This window comes from Chrysochloris asiatica, unplaced genomic scaffold (genome assembly GCF_000296735.1).
Source record: "Chrysochloris asiatica unplaced genomic scaffold, ChrAsi1.0 scaffold00110, whole genome shotgun sequence".
NCBI lineage: Eukaryota > Metazoa > Chordata > Mammalia > Afrosoricida > Chrysochloridae > Chrysochloris > Chrysochloris asiatica.
This window is the reverse complement of record NW_006408628.1, coordinates 9,854,900-9,867,968: the sequence shown is the minus strand read 5'-3', so window position 1 is coordinate 9,867,968 and position 13,069 is coordinate 9,854,900. Positions and strand designations below refer to the sequence as shown.

At 56.0% G+C, this 13,069-nt stretch overlaps 2 protein-coding genes across 3 annotated transcripts; one reads left to right on the top strand and one right to left on the bottom strand.

Moving 5' to 3' along the window:
- Nucleotides 1-1,172: 1,172 nt before the first annotated feature.
- TMEM198 (transmembrane protein 198) lies at nt 1,173-6,028 on the bottom strand. The gene is made up of 4 exons (XM_006867848.1): nt 5,863-6,028; nt 2,704-3,279; nt 1,644-1,846; nt 1,173-1,310 (listed from the first exon to the last, which is right to left on the bottom strand). Exons 1-4 carry the CDS (start codon nt 6,026-6,028, stop codon nt 1,173-1,175), a joined length of 1,083 nt encoding a protein of 360 aa, XP_006867910.1.
- Nucleotides 6,029-7,198: 1,170 nt separating this feature from the next.
- CHPF (chondroitin polymerizing factor) lies at nt 7,199-12,174 on the top strand. Of its 2 annotated transcripts, XM_006867847.1 has the most exons (5): nt 7,199-7,353; nt 7,417-7,500; nt 8,682-9,255; nt 10,431-10,610; nt 10,909-12,174. In XM_006867847.1, the coding sequence occupies exons 1-5, from the start codon at nt 7,199-7,201 to the stop codon at nt 12,166-12,168; spliced, it is 2,253 nt and encodes a 750-aa protein (XP_006867909.1). In that variant the 3' UTR covers nt 12,169-12,174. The 2 variants fall into 2 exon arrangements, with proteins under 2 accessions (XP_006867909.1, XP_006867908.1); XM_006867846.1 differs by having other exon boundaries at nt 7,199-7,500.
- Nucleotides 12,175-13,069: the final 895 nt, after the last annotated feature.

The following is a 13,069-nucleotide window of genomic DNA, read 5'->3' as shown; positions in this document are numbered from 1 at the left end:
CTTGATCTAGTCCCTTGTCTTTTCTCTTTCACCTAGGATATGCCCCACCCTTCACTCCGCATCTCTCCAGATGCCAGGCCTTGTCCCCTTACCTGACCCCTACCTCCTGACCCCCCACAAAGACCTCGAGGCCCAGAAATGGTAGAGGGTAAAGCCCAGCTCCTCCCATGTGGGTGCCTGGGCTCTGCAGAGGGAGAAGAAAGGGGTGTTATTCTGCACCCTACATGGAGTCATTCCTTTGCAGGGAGCTAGGAAGACCGAAGCTGGCCACAGTGCCTCAGACAGCTTGGAAGGCAAGGGTAGGGCGAGGGGCAGGAAAACCCAAGGTGTCGGAGAACAATAAACATGGTTCAGTCTCTTCCCTTGCCTCTGTGTGACATGAGAAGACAGATCTTGTCCAGAGCCCTTACATGTGACACGTGGGAACCAAGGGCTACTGTGCTCACAGTTTGGCTCATGGCCTTGTCAGCCACTGAAGACCACCATTCCTGGCAGAGGCCATGAAGTTTGGCACATTTATAAAAGTTGTAAAAGGGGGTGGGGTGGGGGGACAGAAGCATGAGGTGTCCAGAGTTGCATGACAGACACCAGACATGCACCGTGCACTTAAACCCTCCACCCCTTCCCCACCCCACCCTAACCCCCACCCCCATCCCCTGCCACTGCCCTCTAGGGCTAGTGGCTTTGCAGAGGACAGAGCACCCAGGTGAGGGGTGCTGTCGTTTGCCTAATGGACAAGGAGGGGAACACTTAGATGGAGACTCTGTTTGAGAGGTGGGAGATGGTAGAGGGAAGACAGGCCTCCTCCACATAGACATGCAGGAGGGTGGCCCATGGCCCCCAGCAGAGGGAGAGGAGGTGGACCAACCTTGGAGAAGCCCTACCAATCAGAAATCTAAGGCAAGGGTCCCAATGGTCCCCTCCAGGCCCACCCCCTCCACACACACACAGGCGACACACTCACACCCCTGAGCACACCCCAATGAGGCTCACACCCCATGTCCCTCAGGAGCCCCTTGGGAGCTTGGGAGGGGGCAGTCCCCTCAAACCAGGCCTCGCCTAAAACTGGTCGTTCTTCTCCAGGCCAGGGAGAGGGACAGCCAAGGGCTACAGGGCCAGTCTGGCAGAGCTGGTGACTGAAGAGTCTAAGCAAGTGGGGGGCAGCTGTCCTGCTATACTCTCACAGGGGGCCCGGAGCAGGCTGCCAGCGGCCCCTGGGACCCATACTCAAAGTCAGCATCCGTGGGTGAGGACATGAAGGAGCTCAGTGAGCTCCCTGTCTGCCGGTCCCGGAAGCTCTGGATGTAACTCTGTGGGGAAGTAAATAGGAGTGAGGGCCCCACTACAGACCTTCCCCTCTATCCCCACAAGCCTGAAACTCACCCCAGATAGCCATAGACCCAGGACCTCACCCCTTCCCATTTAAAACACCTCTTATACCCCATTTAAAACTTATCCTCAGGAAGTTCGCCCCAGTCCCAGAGCTGGACCCATCAGGTGCCTCATACTGGGGTGGTGATGAGCACACAAACACTAGGTTGCTTCTAGAAAGTGACCAGCCTCTGGAGGAGGCCAGTCCTGTTTAGACAGAGCCCAGCCAGTCCTTTCTCCCTGAGCCAGGCTGGTGGGGCTAGGGCGCTCACCGGGGAGAGGACATCTCCATTGAAGCGTTTGATGGGCACTGGTCTGCGCCGATAAGCAGGGTCAGGGGGCCCGGGCCTTGGAGGAGCCCGGGTTCCTCTTGGGGGGGCCCGTGGGGGTCTCTTCTTTCGCCGCTTCTCCTTTCGTTCTTCCTGCTGCCGAATTCGCATCAGTTGCACACGTCGTCGCTGCCGGCTGATGACCACTTGGAGGGGATGGTCAAAGCAGGGGTCTCAGAAGCTCCTCTAGGCTTCAGCTTTTTCTGCCCCCTCTCCACCTCCCAGATAGACTTCCTGCACTCGCTCCTGTCTATGGAAGGTCTGGCTGAACTTCCAGAAATTTCTCCCTGGCTGTTTTCCCTCATCCAGGCTTAAGTCAGAAGTGATTTACCTGGGCCTCCCACCATCACCCCTCAACTGACCAACTGCAGCAGTTTCCTAACTAGATAAAGAGGTTCCCCCTTTCTCTGTCTTCTCTCCAATCTCTTCTACACTCAACAGCCAGAGTGAACATCCTAAATGCTAAATTCAGTTCTATCTTCACCTGCTTGAAACCTTCCAATGGCTTCTCATTGTCCTTCTAATAAAACCAAAGTCCTCATCATGGCCCAGAGGGACCAGATGAATGGCCCACCTCCTGGTCTTATCTACTATACTACAGCCCCACCGCCTCAAGCAAGCCAAGCCCATTTCTGTCTCAGGCCCTCGCCCTGGCTAGTCCCTGTTCTGTTGGCATGGTGGCTCGCTCCTCATCCTTTAGTTCTCTCCTTAAGTGTCACCTCCTCCAAGTGACCTTCTGTGACGACTCAATCTGTAAGAGGGCACTGTTTGACATTATTATGCTACCCTACAAAATGAGAATTGTTGGGTTACGTGGCTGTTGTCTAGCTTCCTCCTCCAGAGACACAAGGCTTGTGTCTGTTTGGGCTGCTCTATCCCTGGAATGGCGCTGGTCCATCCTCTAAGGCTCTGAGTGAGTCAGCTATCTAACCCCTTTGAAGCCTCTCTCCCCGACTCCTGGCATCCACTCATTTCATGTCCACCATGGCATGCGCTCTCTCACCTTCTGTGTGGGAGTCTCTCTCGGCAGTCACCCGCCACTGCACCAGGACGCCCATCAGGCTGAGCAGTGGCCAGAGTGCCAGCAGGGCCCAGCTCCGCCAGCAGAGTGGAGGCACAGGGGCAGCCCGCAGCCGCTCCACTGCATAGCGCCCTAGCAACAGCAGCTCAGCGAAGTAGTCAGCAGCAGTGGCGATGAGTGCAGCACCAGTCACAGCTGTGGCCAGGGTGGTGAGAGGGCGGGGCCAGCGAAGTGTGAGCAGGGCACAGAGCAGGCCACCTCCGAGCAGCAGCCCCAGTGGGCCCCACACCGAGCCTGGCTGGTAGTAGGGTGCGGAGCCCAGCAGGGCGGCAGCGGCGAGCAGCAGACCCAGCAGTAGCCCTACCAGGAAGAGACCGACGCTGCGCACCAGCATGGCCACCAGCCCGCAGAGCAGCCCAATGCCCAGTGCGATGCCTGCGCTGGCCCCCGCACTCAGCTGGGTCTCCAGCACCCGCTCCCGGTAACACAGCAGGAAGATGACCAGGGAGCCAAACAGCAACCCCGTGAGGAAGAGCACTGCCTTGAAGCAGCGGTAACCTGGAGGGGAACAGGGCTAGTAAGGGGCCATAATGAAGTCATGAAGCTTGGTGGAGGAGTTCAGTGACAAGGGGGGAGGCACAGGAATCAGAGGCAAGGACACTAAGATCAGAGAATTTGGGGTCATTGGAGTCACGAAGGCATCGGTGATGGGGCCAATGTGGCTAGAGGAGGTCGGAGAAATAAGTAGTCAATGGGAAAACAGTCCTGGAGAAAAAAGGATTGGGGTCTTTGAGGGTCAGAAGAACCAGAGATAGATTATTAGAGTTGAGAGAATGGGCAATAGGGTCATGGGGGTCTTTGATATCATAGAGGTCAGAGATAAGTCAACAGTAGTCATTGGGGTCTTTGCAAGGGGAATGTTCAGAGAGATAAAGTACTTAGAAGTCCAAAAACCCAGAGAGATGGGGTCATATGGGATCAGAAAGATGAGGTCTTCGAAGGGTCACACTGGTTCCAAGAGATGGAATCATTGGGAGTTAGAGAACAGAGAAGTTATTGGGGAGAGGTTCTGGGAGGTGAGGTCACTGCAGGTCAGGGGAAGTGGAACCATTGAGTACTGAGGGTTTCTGAGACAGGGGACCATTGAGGTCAGAGAAATGGGCAGGAGAGAGGACCATAGGATAGAGAGTTAGGAGTAACCAGGGATCAGAGGTAGGAGCCGTAGAGGGAGCCAAAGTGATGGGAATTAATGAGATGGTGGGGGAGGTGTGATGGCAGGCTGGAGGTTACTAGGTCTTACAAGGGGTCACAGGGAGTCGAAGAGGATTATAGGGGAAATGGTGGTTGTGAGTTTCAGAAAAATGGGAGTTATGGGGTTAATGGGGTGCCTGAAAAGGTGATAGAGATTGAGCAATTGGGAAGATGGACATCAGAAACGGGGACCAATGGGGTCAGCGAGAGCCAAAAAGAAAGGTCAACAAGATGAAATTCAGCTCCAGAAATGAGGAAAAATAACAGAGTCCAGAAGGTTCTGGGATCAGAGAGGCAATAGGGTATAGATAAGGGTTCAGAGTCCAAGAGTCTGGGAATGGGGGCATCCAAGAAGGGTGGAGTATCTGGACAACCACGCCGAGGGAGTGGGTACAGCCAAAGGTAAGACAGACTCCTTGGAGACCCAGAATGTGTACCAAACCCTTGGGCAGGCACTTCCTCCTACCAACTTTGCTAGGAGGAAATTGTTCAGCCCAGAAGGGGAGAGACCATCTGGCTCCCACTCCTGCCTAGCCAGTCATTCTTGGGCGTGGGCAGTGTGGAGGCTGCAGAACACGAGTGTCGTCCCACCTCTGCCCAGCCTGAAACCCAACACTCCTTTCTTCCTTTGCTCCCAATGCTTCTAGTAACCCATAGTCTTCCTCTTAGAGGCTTTATTTGGGTCACTAGCCCATAGGTTGGTGGTTCAAACCCACCAAATCCTCCTCAGTAACCCTATGCAGGGTCGCTATGAATTGGAACCAACTTGACAGCATTTAACAAAACAAGCCCATAGAACTCACTCCCCTGTTGTAGAGTCACTGGGCAGTTACTCCAAGGTGTCTCTAGCCCATATTTGCACATTTGAAAAAGGTGTGCCTTCCTCTAGGCCAAAGAAGCCTTGTGCTAAGGCCCAAAGCTTGACAAATGGAGCATGGGCTGGATTTCAACCACCACTTACCTATTCAATTGAGCTCCTTTGTGCAGTACACATCCCATACAACTGTTCACAGCAGCCCTGATTGTTGGAGCCTGCCTTGTGGGCAGACTCCATATATATAACTATCATCTAGCCCACTCTAACATGTATCACAAGTGCGAATGTTTCAAGCCCACCAGTTGCTCCTTGGAAATCCTACACAGGGTCACTATGAGTCAGAACTGACTCGACAGCACATAACAACAACAAATGTTTTCAGTGCCTAAGGTCAGCAGTTCAAACCCACCAGCAGCTCCATGGAAACCCTATACAGGGTTGTTATGTGTTGGCACAGACTCGATGGCACTTAACAATAACAACAAACTAGTGCAGTAACTGTAACTATTACTTCTCCACAGTAGCTACTATTTTTTGAGTGTCTACTAATTTTCACAAGGAGCTCTGGTAGCACAGTGGTTGCGAATCAGGTTGCTAACCTCAAGGTCGGCAGTTCAAAACTACCAGCCATTCCGCGGTAGAAAGATGAGGCTTTCTGCTCCCATAAAGGTTTGCAACCTCGGAAACCCTGTGCAGGGTCACTATCAGTCAGAACCAACTCCACGGTACTTAACAACAACAACAACACTAATTTTCACAACAACCTTATGTGAGACAAGTATCACTGTTCCCATTGTTCAGATGAGAAAAATAAGGTTCAGAAATTTGAGATAAATGTACTCAAGTCATCACAATTAGTAGTGTACAGAGCAGGTTCAAACTCAAGCAAATCATATTAGAAAACCTGCGTTCCCTAGGATCTAGAGTCCACCTGGTCTATAAACGTGTGGGATAAAAGAGAGAAAGCTAGCTATTCATAGTGGTGGTGGTTCCAAAGAAGATTGGGGTGCCTGAGAAAAGGACCTCAGGGAAGTAGTGGAGAGCCCAGGTGAGGGATGAGATGGGAATCTCACCAAAGAAGCAGTAGATGACTCCAAACAGACAGCACATGATGCAGACGAGGGCCGGGAGCGCCTGGTACCTGCGTTCCAGGGGCTGCTCACAGGGTGCCCCCCAGAAGGTGTCATCTGGCTCCGGGGGCAGAAGCTGGAACCGCAGCGTCGCCACAGTGCCCGGCATAGTGCTGGGAATGGAGGGGAGTCACCCTCCCAGGTCAACCTGACAGAGGAAGTTGGGGTCAAGAAGGATTCTTGGGGTCCCCAGTGGAATGACGGTATGAGTAGGAGTGGAAGAACTACGCAAGGGGCACTATGAACAAAGGAGGGGTGCCACATCATGCAGCTCTGGAAGCATCCCTGAAGCGGGAGCAAAGGATAAAAGTGGACAGTGTCTGGCTAGAGGGGACTGGGTGGAGAAGTTAAAAGGGGGACTGAGTGGGGCAGATGAGGGCAGTGTGTAACTGGCGAGGAGGCAGCCGGGAGACTCGTGGGCGGCCAGGTCTGTGATTGTCCAAGATCTACCTGGGCTGGAGGTGACCTGAGCTTCTGGGCTGAAGTGGCGGTGTAGGGACCGAAGGTTCCGGGAATGCGGGGCGCCACGGGTCCCAACTGACGGGAGTCCGATAAAAGTCCACAGTGCAGTGACGGGGGCTGCTGGGCCAGAGGGACCGGTCTCCTCGCAGCGGCGTCGCTGCTCCTCCTCCAACACGGGCAGGCACTCCAGTTCCGCGGCGTCCGGGGACTTGGGCTCCTGGGGAAGGGAAAGGAGCAGGAGCAGGGGCTCGGGGCGCCCCAGAGCCGCGGCCCCATGCCCTGAGCCCGCCCGCGGCCTTTGGTGCTGATGGACAGCTCCGGCCTCTGCTCCTGACGTCACTTAGAGCGCACCATCCAGGCAAGGGCGGGCTGCTTCTGACGTCACCCGGGACGCACCAACCACGCAGGGGGAGGCAGAGAACTCCGCCCCCAACGTCTCGCTCTCCCTCACTGAGGAGGGGGCACTTCCGGGAGTCCTTCCCCTTTAACCTCCCCTTCTCCTCCCTCCCGGGTAGCCAGAGTCTGGAACCCCACCCCGGGGGCGGGGCTCGTGCAGTGACACGTCGGACAGCGGCGCAGTGGCGGCACCAGCGAGGAGCTCAAGGACCGTGCTAGCACAGAACGGCAGCTGCAGGGAGATCGGAGCGCGGCGCTGGGCATCTGACTCGGGCCTCGGGCTCCGCTCGGCGGGGAGGGAGCGGTCCCGCCCGCTGGGCCTGGGCCCCCCGGATCCGCCCCCTCCCCGGTCCCGCCCCCTCGGAGCCTCCCCCGGTTGCTCTGGAACTGCGCCGGGGCCGGGGCCGGCGGTCTGTGCGCCATGCGGGCGTCGCTGCTGCTGTCGGTGCTGCGGCCCGCAGGGCCAGTGGCCGTCGGCATCTCCCTGGGCTTCACTCTGAGCCTGCTCAGTGTCACCTGGGTGGAGGAGCCCTGTGGCCCAGGGCCGCCCCAACCTGGAGATTCTGAGCTGCCGCTGCGCGGCAACACCAACGCGGCGCGCCGGCCTAACTCTGTGCAACCTGGCGCGGAGCGCGAGAGGCCCGGGGCCGGGGAGAACTGGGAGCCGCGGGTCTTGCCCTACCACCCCGCACAGCCCGGCCAGGCTGCCAAAAAGGCCGTCAGGTAGGGCTCGGCCCCGCCCCTGGGCACCGGTCGGGGCGCGCGAGTACGGAGGAAGCAGCCAGGGGCCCCGAGTCAGGCTCCGGAAGGAAGGGGCTGGCTGGCCAGGAAGTCTTTGAGCTCTGATAACTTCCGATGCCCTGCTTACCCAGAGCTATGGGACCGGCTGAGGCCCTGTCTGGGTCCTACTATCGGCTGAGATGAAATTGCTGATTCTCCGCCCTTAATCTGATCGACCTCATGGTCCCGCAAAGATCCTCTTATCTCCCAGGCTGTACTGTTGGGGCAGGAGAAATGACTGGTATATAAAGTGAGTGTATAAAGATCCTGTTTCTGGGTAGGTTGCAAGAGCCACCTGACTAGGAGGTTGGAGGGGAGGTGGCACCTATTCCATTAATGTCTCCCTGATGAGTTTAAAGAATTTCTCCTCAGTAATACTGAGTTCAAATTCCAGTTCTGCAACTTACATTTAGTATTATGACAGGTTAATTACTGGAACCCCAGACATACCAGATGTTCCTTTGCTTCATTTATTTGATGCATTTTGGGTATATGACATATTTATATAGAGGTAAGTATATGCATAGTATATATGGAGTAGCCACTGGACTGCGAACCACAAGGAAGGCAGTTCAAACCCACCAGCTACTCCTCGGAAACTATACAGGGTCGCTATGAGTCGGACGGAACGAACTCAACGGCACTTAACAACAACAATGTTCTAAGAGTTCGGTTTCATGTTTTAAATAGCTCTCAACCAAATCCACTGTCATCAAGTCGATTCCAACTCATAAGGTTTCCAAGAGTAAGTCTTTATGAGAGCAGACAACCTCAACTTTCTCCTATGGAATGCCAACCTTGTGGTTAGCAGCCCAGTGCACACCAGGGTTCCTTTTAAATAGCTATGGTCATCTCCATTTTACAGTAAGGCTACTGTAGCTTCATTGAGTGAAAGAACCTGCTCAAGATGCATAGTTACTAAGTTTTAAGAATTAAACTCACCATTATACATCTTTGTATCTGTAAATGTAAAGCATTGTGTAGATAAGGCTAGTAAATCCTATGACCCTCTTATAGATTGGGAAACCATCCAAATGCAGAACCTGCCCCAGGCAAGAACCCATGTAAACTGCCTCCCGCCTGCCTTGTCTTTTCATATAACCTTATGCTGTCTCTTCTCCCAGGACCCGCTACATCAGCACGGAGTTGGGCATCAGGCAGCGACTGCTTGTGGCGGTGCTGACCTCCCAGGCCACATTGCCCACACTGGGTGTGGCCGTGAACCGCACACTGGGGCACCGGCTAGAGCGTGTGATATTCTTGACTGGTGCTCGGGGCCGCCGGACTCCACCAGGCATGGCTGTGGTCACACTGGGTGAGGAGCGGCCCATCGGACACCTACACTTGGCACTGCGCCACCTGCTGGACCAGCATGGAGACGATTTTGACTGGTTCTTTCTAGTACCAGAGGACACCTACACTGAGGCGCATGGACTGGTGCGCCTTGTTGGCCGCCTCAGCCTGGCCACCTCTGCCCACCTCTATCTGGGCCGGCCCCAGGACTTCATCGGTGGAGAGCCCACCCCAGGCCGCTATTGCCATGGTGGCTTTGGGGTGTTGTTGTCTCGCACGCTGCTACAGCAGCTACGCCCCCACCTGGAAGGCTGTCGCAACGATATTGTCAGTGCGCACCCCGACGAGTGGCTGGGACGCTGCATCCTCGATGCCACCGGCGTGGGCTGCACTGGAGACCACGAGGTGGGAAGAGAAGTCCTTGTTGGTGCCTCCTAGCTGTGCTTGTACACCTTCCCTGAGAGGCAAGGGTCGCTGGAGATACAGTCCTGAATTTCTGTGCCATCCTGTCATTTTCCATCCCTGTTACCACGGGCCAGTGATTAAATCTCCTGAGCTTCAGCTTTCTCCCCATGCCAGTAGAATTAGTTATTGCTTGTTAGAATGATTAGAGAAAATAGAGGGACTTATAGTAGGTGTCAGAGTCCTGGTGTAGTGCTGTAGCACCAGACTGTAACAAGGTTGGAAGTTCAAGCCCACCAATTGCTCCTCAGAAACCCTATATAGGGTTGCTATGAGTTGGAACTGACTCAGTCCCTGGAAGTGTTGGTGTGGCACTGTAGGATAAGCACTGGGCTGAAGGTTAGTTTGAACTGCAAGGTCAGCAGTTTCAATCCACCAGCCACTCCTCAAAAACCCTGTACAGGGTCGCTGTGAGTCAACAACTTGGCACGTAATAAAAACAATAAACAGTAGGTGACAGTGAACCATGGTGGTGTAGTGGATTGAGCACTGGGCTGCTAACCGCTAGGTTGGTGCTTCAAACCAATAAACTGCTGTGAGGGAGAAAGATGAGGCGGTCTGCTCCCGTAGAGATTTATAGTCTCAGAAACCTTACGGAGGCCTTCTGCTTTGTCCTCACGGTCACTATGAGTCGACTCCGTGATAGTGGGTTATAGTAGGTTTCCAGGTGCCCTGGTGGTGCAGTGGTTAAGTGTTCAGCCATTAAAAGTAAGGTTGGCAGCTCAAATCCACCCAATTGCTCCATGAGCTAAAGACCTGGCAGTGTGCTCCAGTAAAGATGTAAGGCCTAGAAAACCCTGTGGGGCCGTTCTCCTCTGTTACGTGGGGTCGTATGAGTCTAAATTGACTCAGCGACACCTAACAATGGAAGCGTAGCAGTTCTTATTTGGTGTAAGCCTTGGACAGTTCTGTGAGGTAGGATAGATATATGCATGCCATTTCACAGGGAGCTAGCAGAGCTTACCCAAGGTCACACAAGATCACAAGGGATCAAGGTGGGCTTAACCCCACTGTATTCCATGTCCGCATGACTCCAGGTCCACATCAGGTCATGGAGATGAGGCGAGGAGAAAGCACAGCTTACCATTCTTATGGACCCCTTCCCTTCTTCCCTCCAGGGGGTGCACTATAGCTATCTAGAGCTGAGCCTTGGAGAGCCTGTGCAGGAGGGGGACCCTCGCTTCCGCAGCACCCTGACAGCTCACCCGGTGCGTGACCCTGTGCACATGTACCAGCTGCACAAGGCTTTTGCTCGAGCGGAGCTGGAGCGCACGTACCAGGAGATCCAGGAGTTGCAGGTACGGTCTGGTCTGAGGTCAGGACCTCAGGGAGATACAAAGTGAGCTCGAGAATCACAGAGCTAACCTACCTCCAGCCCTTCTCTTTCCACCTTCCTCCAGGGAACCCCAGCAGAGCTCCCCACCCCCACATTTAACTCTTAGACTGCCTCCATCTGGTCAAAAGTGGGTGGATGGCCTGGGTGGGTAGAAGTTGGCAGGGGACGAGGGAGTCATCCTGCATGGTGCCTGCCTGCCCACTTCCCCAGCTGCGGCCCCCAAGGCCTCTGCCTTGCTTATGACTCATTTTCCAATCCAGTGGGAGATCCAGAACACCAGCCGCCTGGCAGCCGATGGTGATCGGGCAGCTGCCTGGCCCGTGGGCATCCCAGCCCCCTCCCGCCCAGCCTCCCGCTTTGAGGTGCTGCGCTGGGAATACTTCACAGAACAGCATGCTTTCTCCTGTGCCGATGGCTCACCCCGCTGCCCATTGCGGGGGGCTGACCGAGCTGATGTGGCCGATGTTCTGGGGGCAGCCCTGGAGGAACTCAACCGCCGCTACCATCCTGCCCTTCGGCTCCAGAAGCAGCAGCTGGTTAATGGCTACCGACGTTTTGATCCTGCTCGAGGGATGGAGTACACACTAGACCTGCAGCTGGAGGCGCTGACCCCCCAGGGTGGCCGCTGGCCCCTCACCCACCGGGTGCAGCTGCTCCGGCCGCTGAGCCGGGTGGAGATCCTGCCTGTACCCTATGTCACCGAGGCTTCCCGTCTCACTGTGCTGCTGCCTCTAGCTGCGGCCGAGCGGGACCTGGCACCCGGCTTCCTGGAGGCCTTCGCTACTGCAGCACTGGAGCCTGGTGATGCGGCGGCCGCCCTGACTCTGCTGCTGCTGTATGAGCCCCGCCAGGCACAGCGGGCGGCCCACGCAGATATCTTCGCACCTGTCAAAGCCCACGTGGCAGAGCTGGAGCGGCGGTTCCCTGGTGCCCGGGTGCCCTGGCTCAGCGTGCAGACGGCAGCCCCTTCACCCCTGCGTCTCATGGACTTGCTCTCCAAGAAGCACCCTCTGGACACGCTGTTCCTGCTGGCCGGGCCAGACACGGTACTCACGCCTGATTTCCTGAACCGCTGCCGTATGCACGCCATCTCGGGCTGGCAGGCCTTCTTTCCCATGCACTTCCAGGCCTTCCACCCGGCCGTGGCCCCGCCGCAGGGCCCTGGGCCACCAGAGCTCGGTCGTGACACAGGCCGCTTTGATGGCCAGGCGGCCAGTGAGGCCTGCTTCTACAACTCCGACTACGTGGCAGCGCGAGGGCGGCTGGCAGCGGCCCCAGAGCAGGAGGAGGAGCTTCTGGAGAGCCTGGACGTGTATGAGCTGTTTCTGCGCTTCTCAGGCCTGCATGCGCTTCGAGCAGTAGAGCCCGCGCTGCTGCAGCGCTATCGGGCACAGGCATGCAACGCGAGGCTCAGTGAGGACCTGTACCAGCGCTGCCGCCAGAGCATGCTCGAAGGCCTTGGCTCCCGCACCCAGCTCGCTCTGCTGCTCTTTGAGCAGGAGCAGAGCAACAGCACCTGACCCCACTGGACCACCCGGCCCAGCTGTACCGGCCAGGTCCTCCCTAATAACCGGAAGCCACCTGCCAGCCTCAGGCCCCAGGGCAGCCATCAGCACCCTCTCTGGCTCTGTGGGTCTCCAGGCTCAGGACAAACCCAGGAGGAGCTCTCCTCCAAGCCACCCTTTCCTACTCCAGCCCATCTCCCTGCCTCCTTGACGCTGCTGATTTGGCTGTGGCCTTGGAACTTGCAGTTCAGTCTGCCTGACGCCAGCCTGCCTCCTGGGGGTCGTCCTGTCGCGCAGGGGCTGGGCTGTAGATGAGTTGTTGGAGAAGGGGGGAAAGAAGGGTAGGGGCCTCTCCCGACCTCTTCCTTCTGGACTCCTGATGAAATCCCTGCCTTGAATAAAGAGGCTGAGCGTGGACTGGTAGTTCTGAGATTGTGGAAGGTAGTGGGGCGAGGGGAACAGAACCCTGGGGTGGTTGGCAACCCAACTAGTAACGGAAAGGTTGGTGAGTCAAACCCACGTAGCAACACTCTAGGACAAAGGTCGGGCAGTCCGCTTCTTTGAAGAGCAGCTAAGGAAACCCTGTGGAGCTGTGGGGCTATTCTCTACCAGAAGGGGCTGCCGCCATGAGTCAGACACAAGTGAGGGTAACAGGTTGGGTGCTTTGGTTTTGGCCTGTGGGGAACCATACGTGTTCCCTTGTCCCTGCTGAGCCTGGATTTCTTCTTACCGAGGAGTCAGGTGTGTGCCCAGCCCAGCCCTGGCCCAGCACATACTAAGTCAACACACACAGAATTCTCTATGCGCCTTTATTCCCAATTTTGGCAGCATTTTATAAAACCAGACCAGAGAAGGGAGGCCTAAGAAGGCTCCCATCCCCACCCCTGAAGCTCAGCCAGGGTCTGAAAGGTCACCT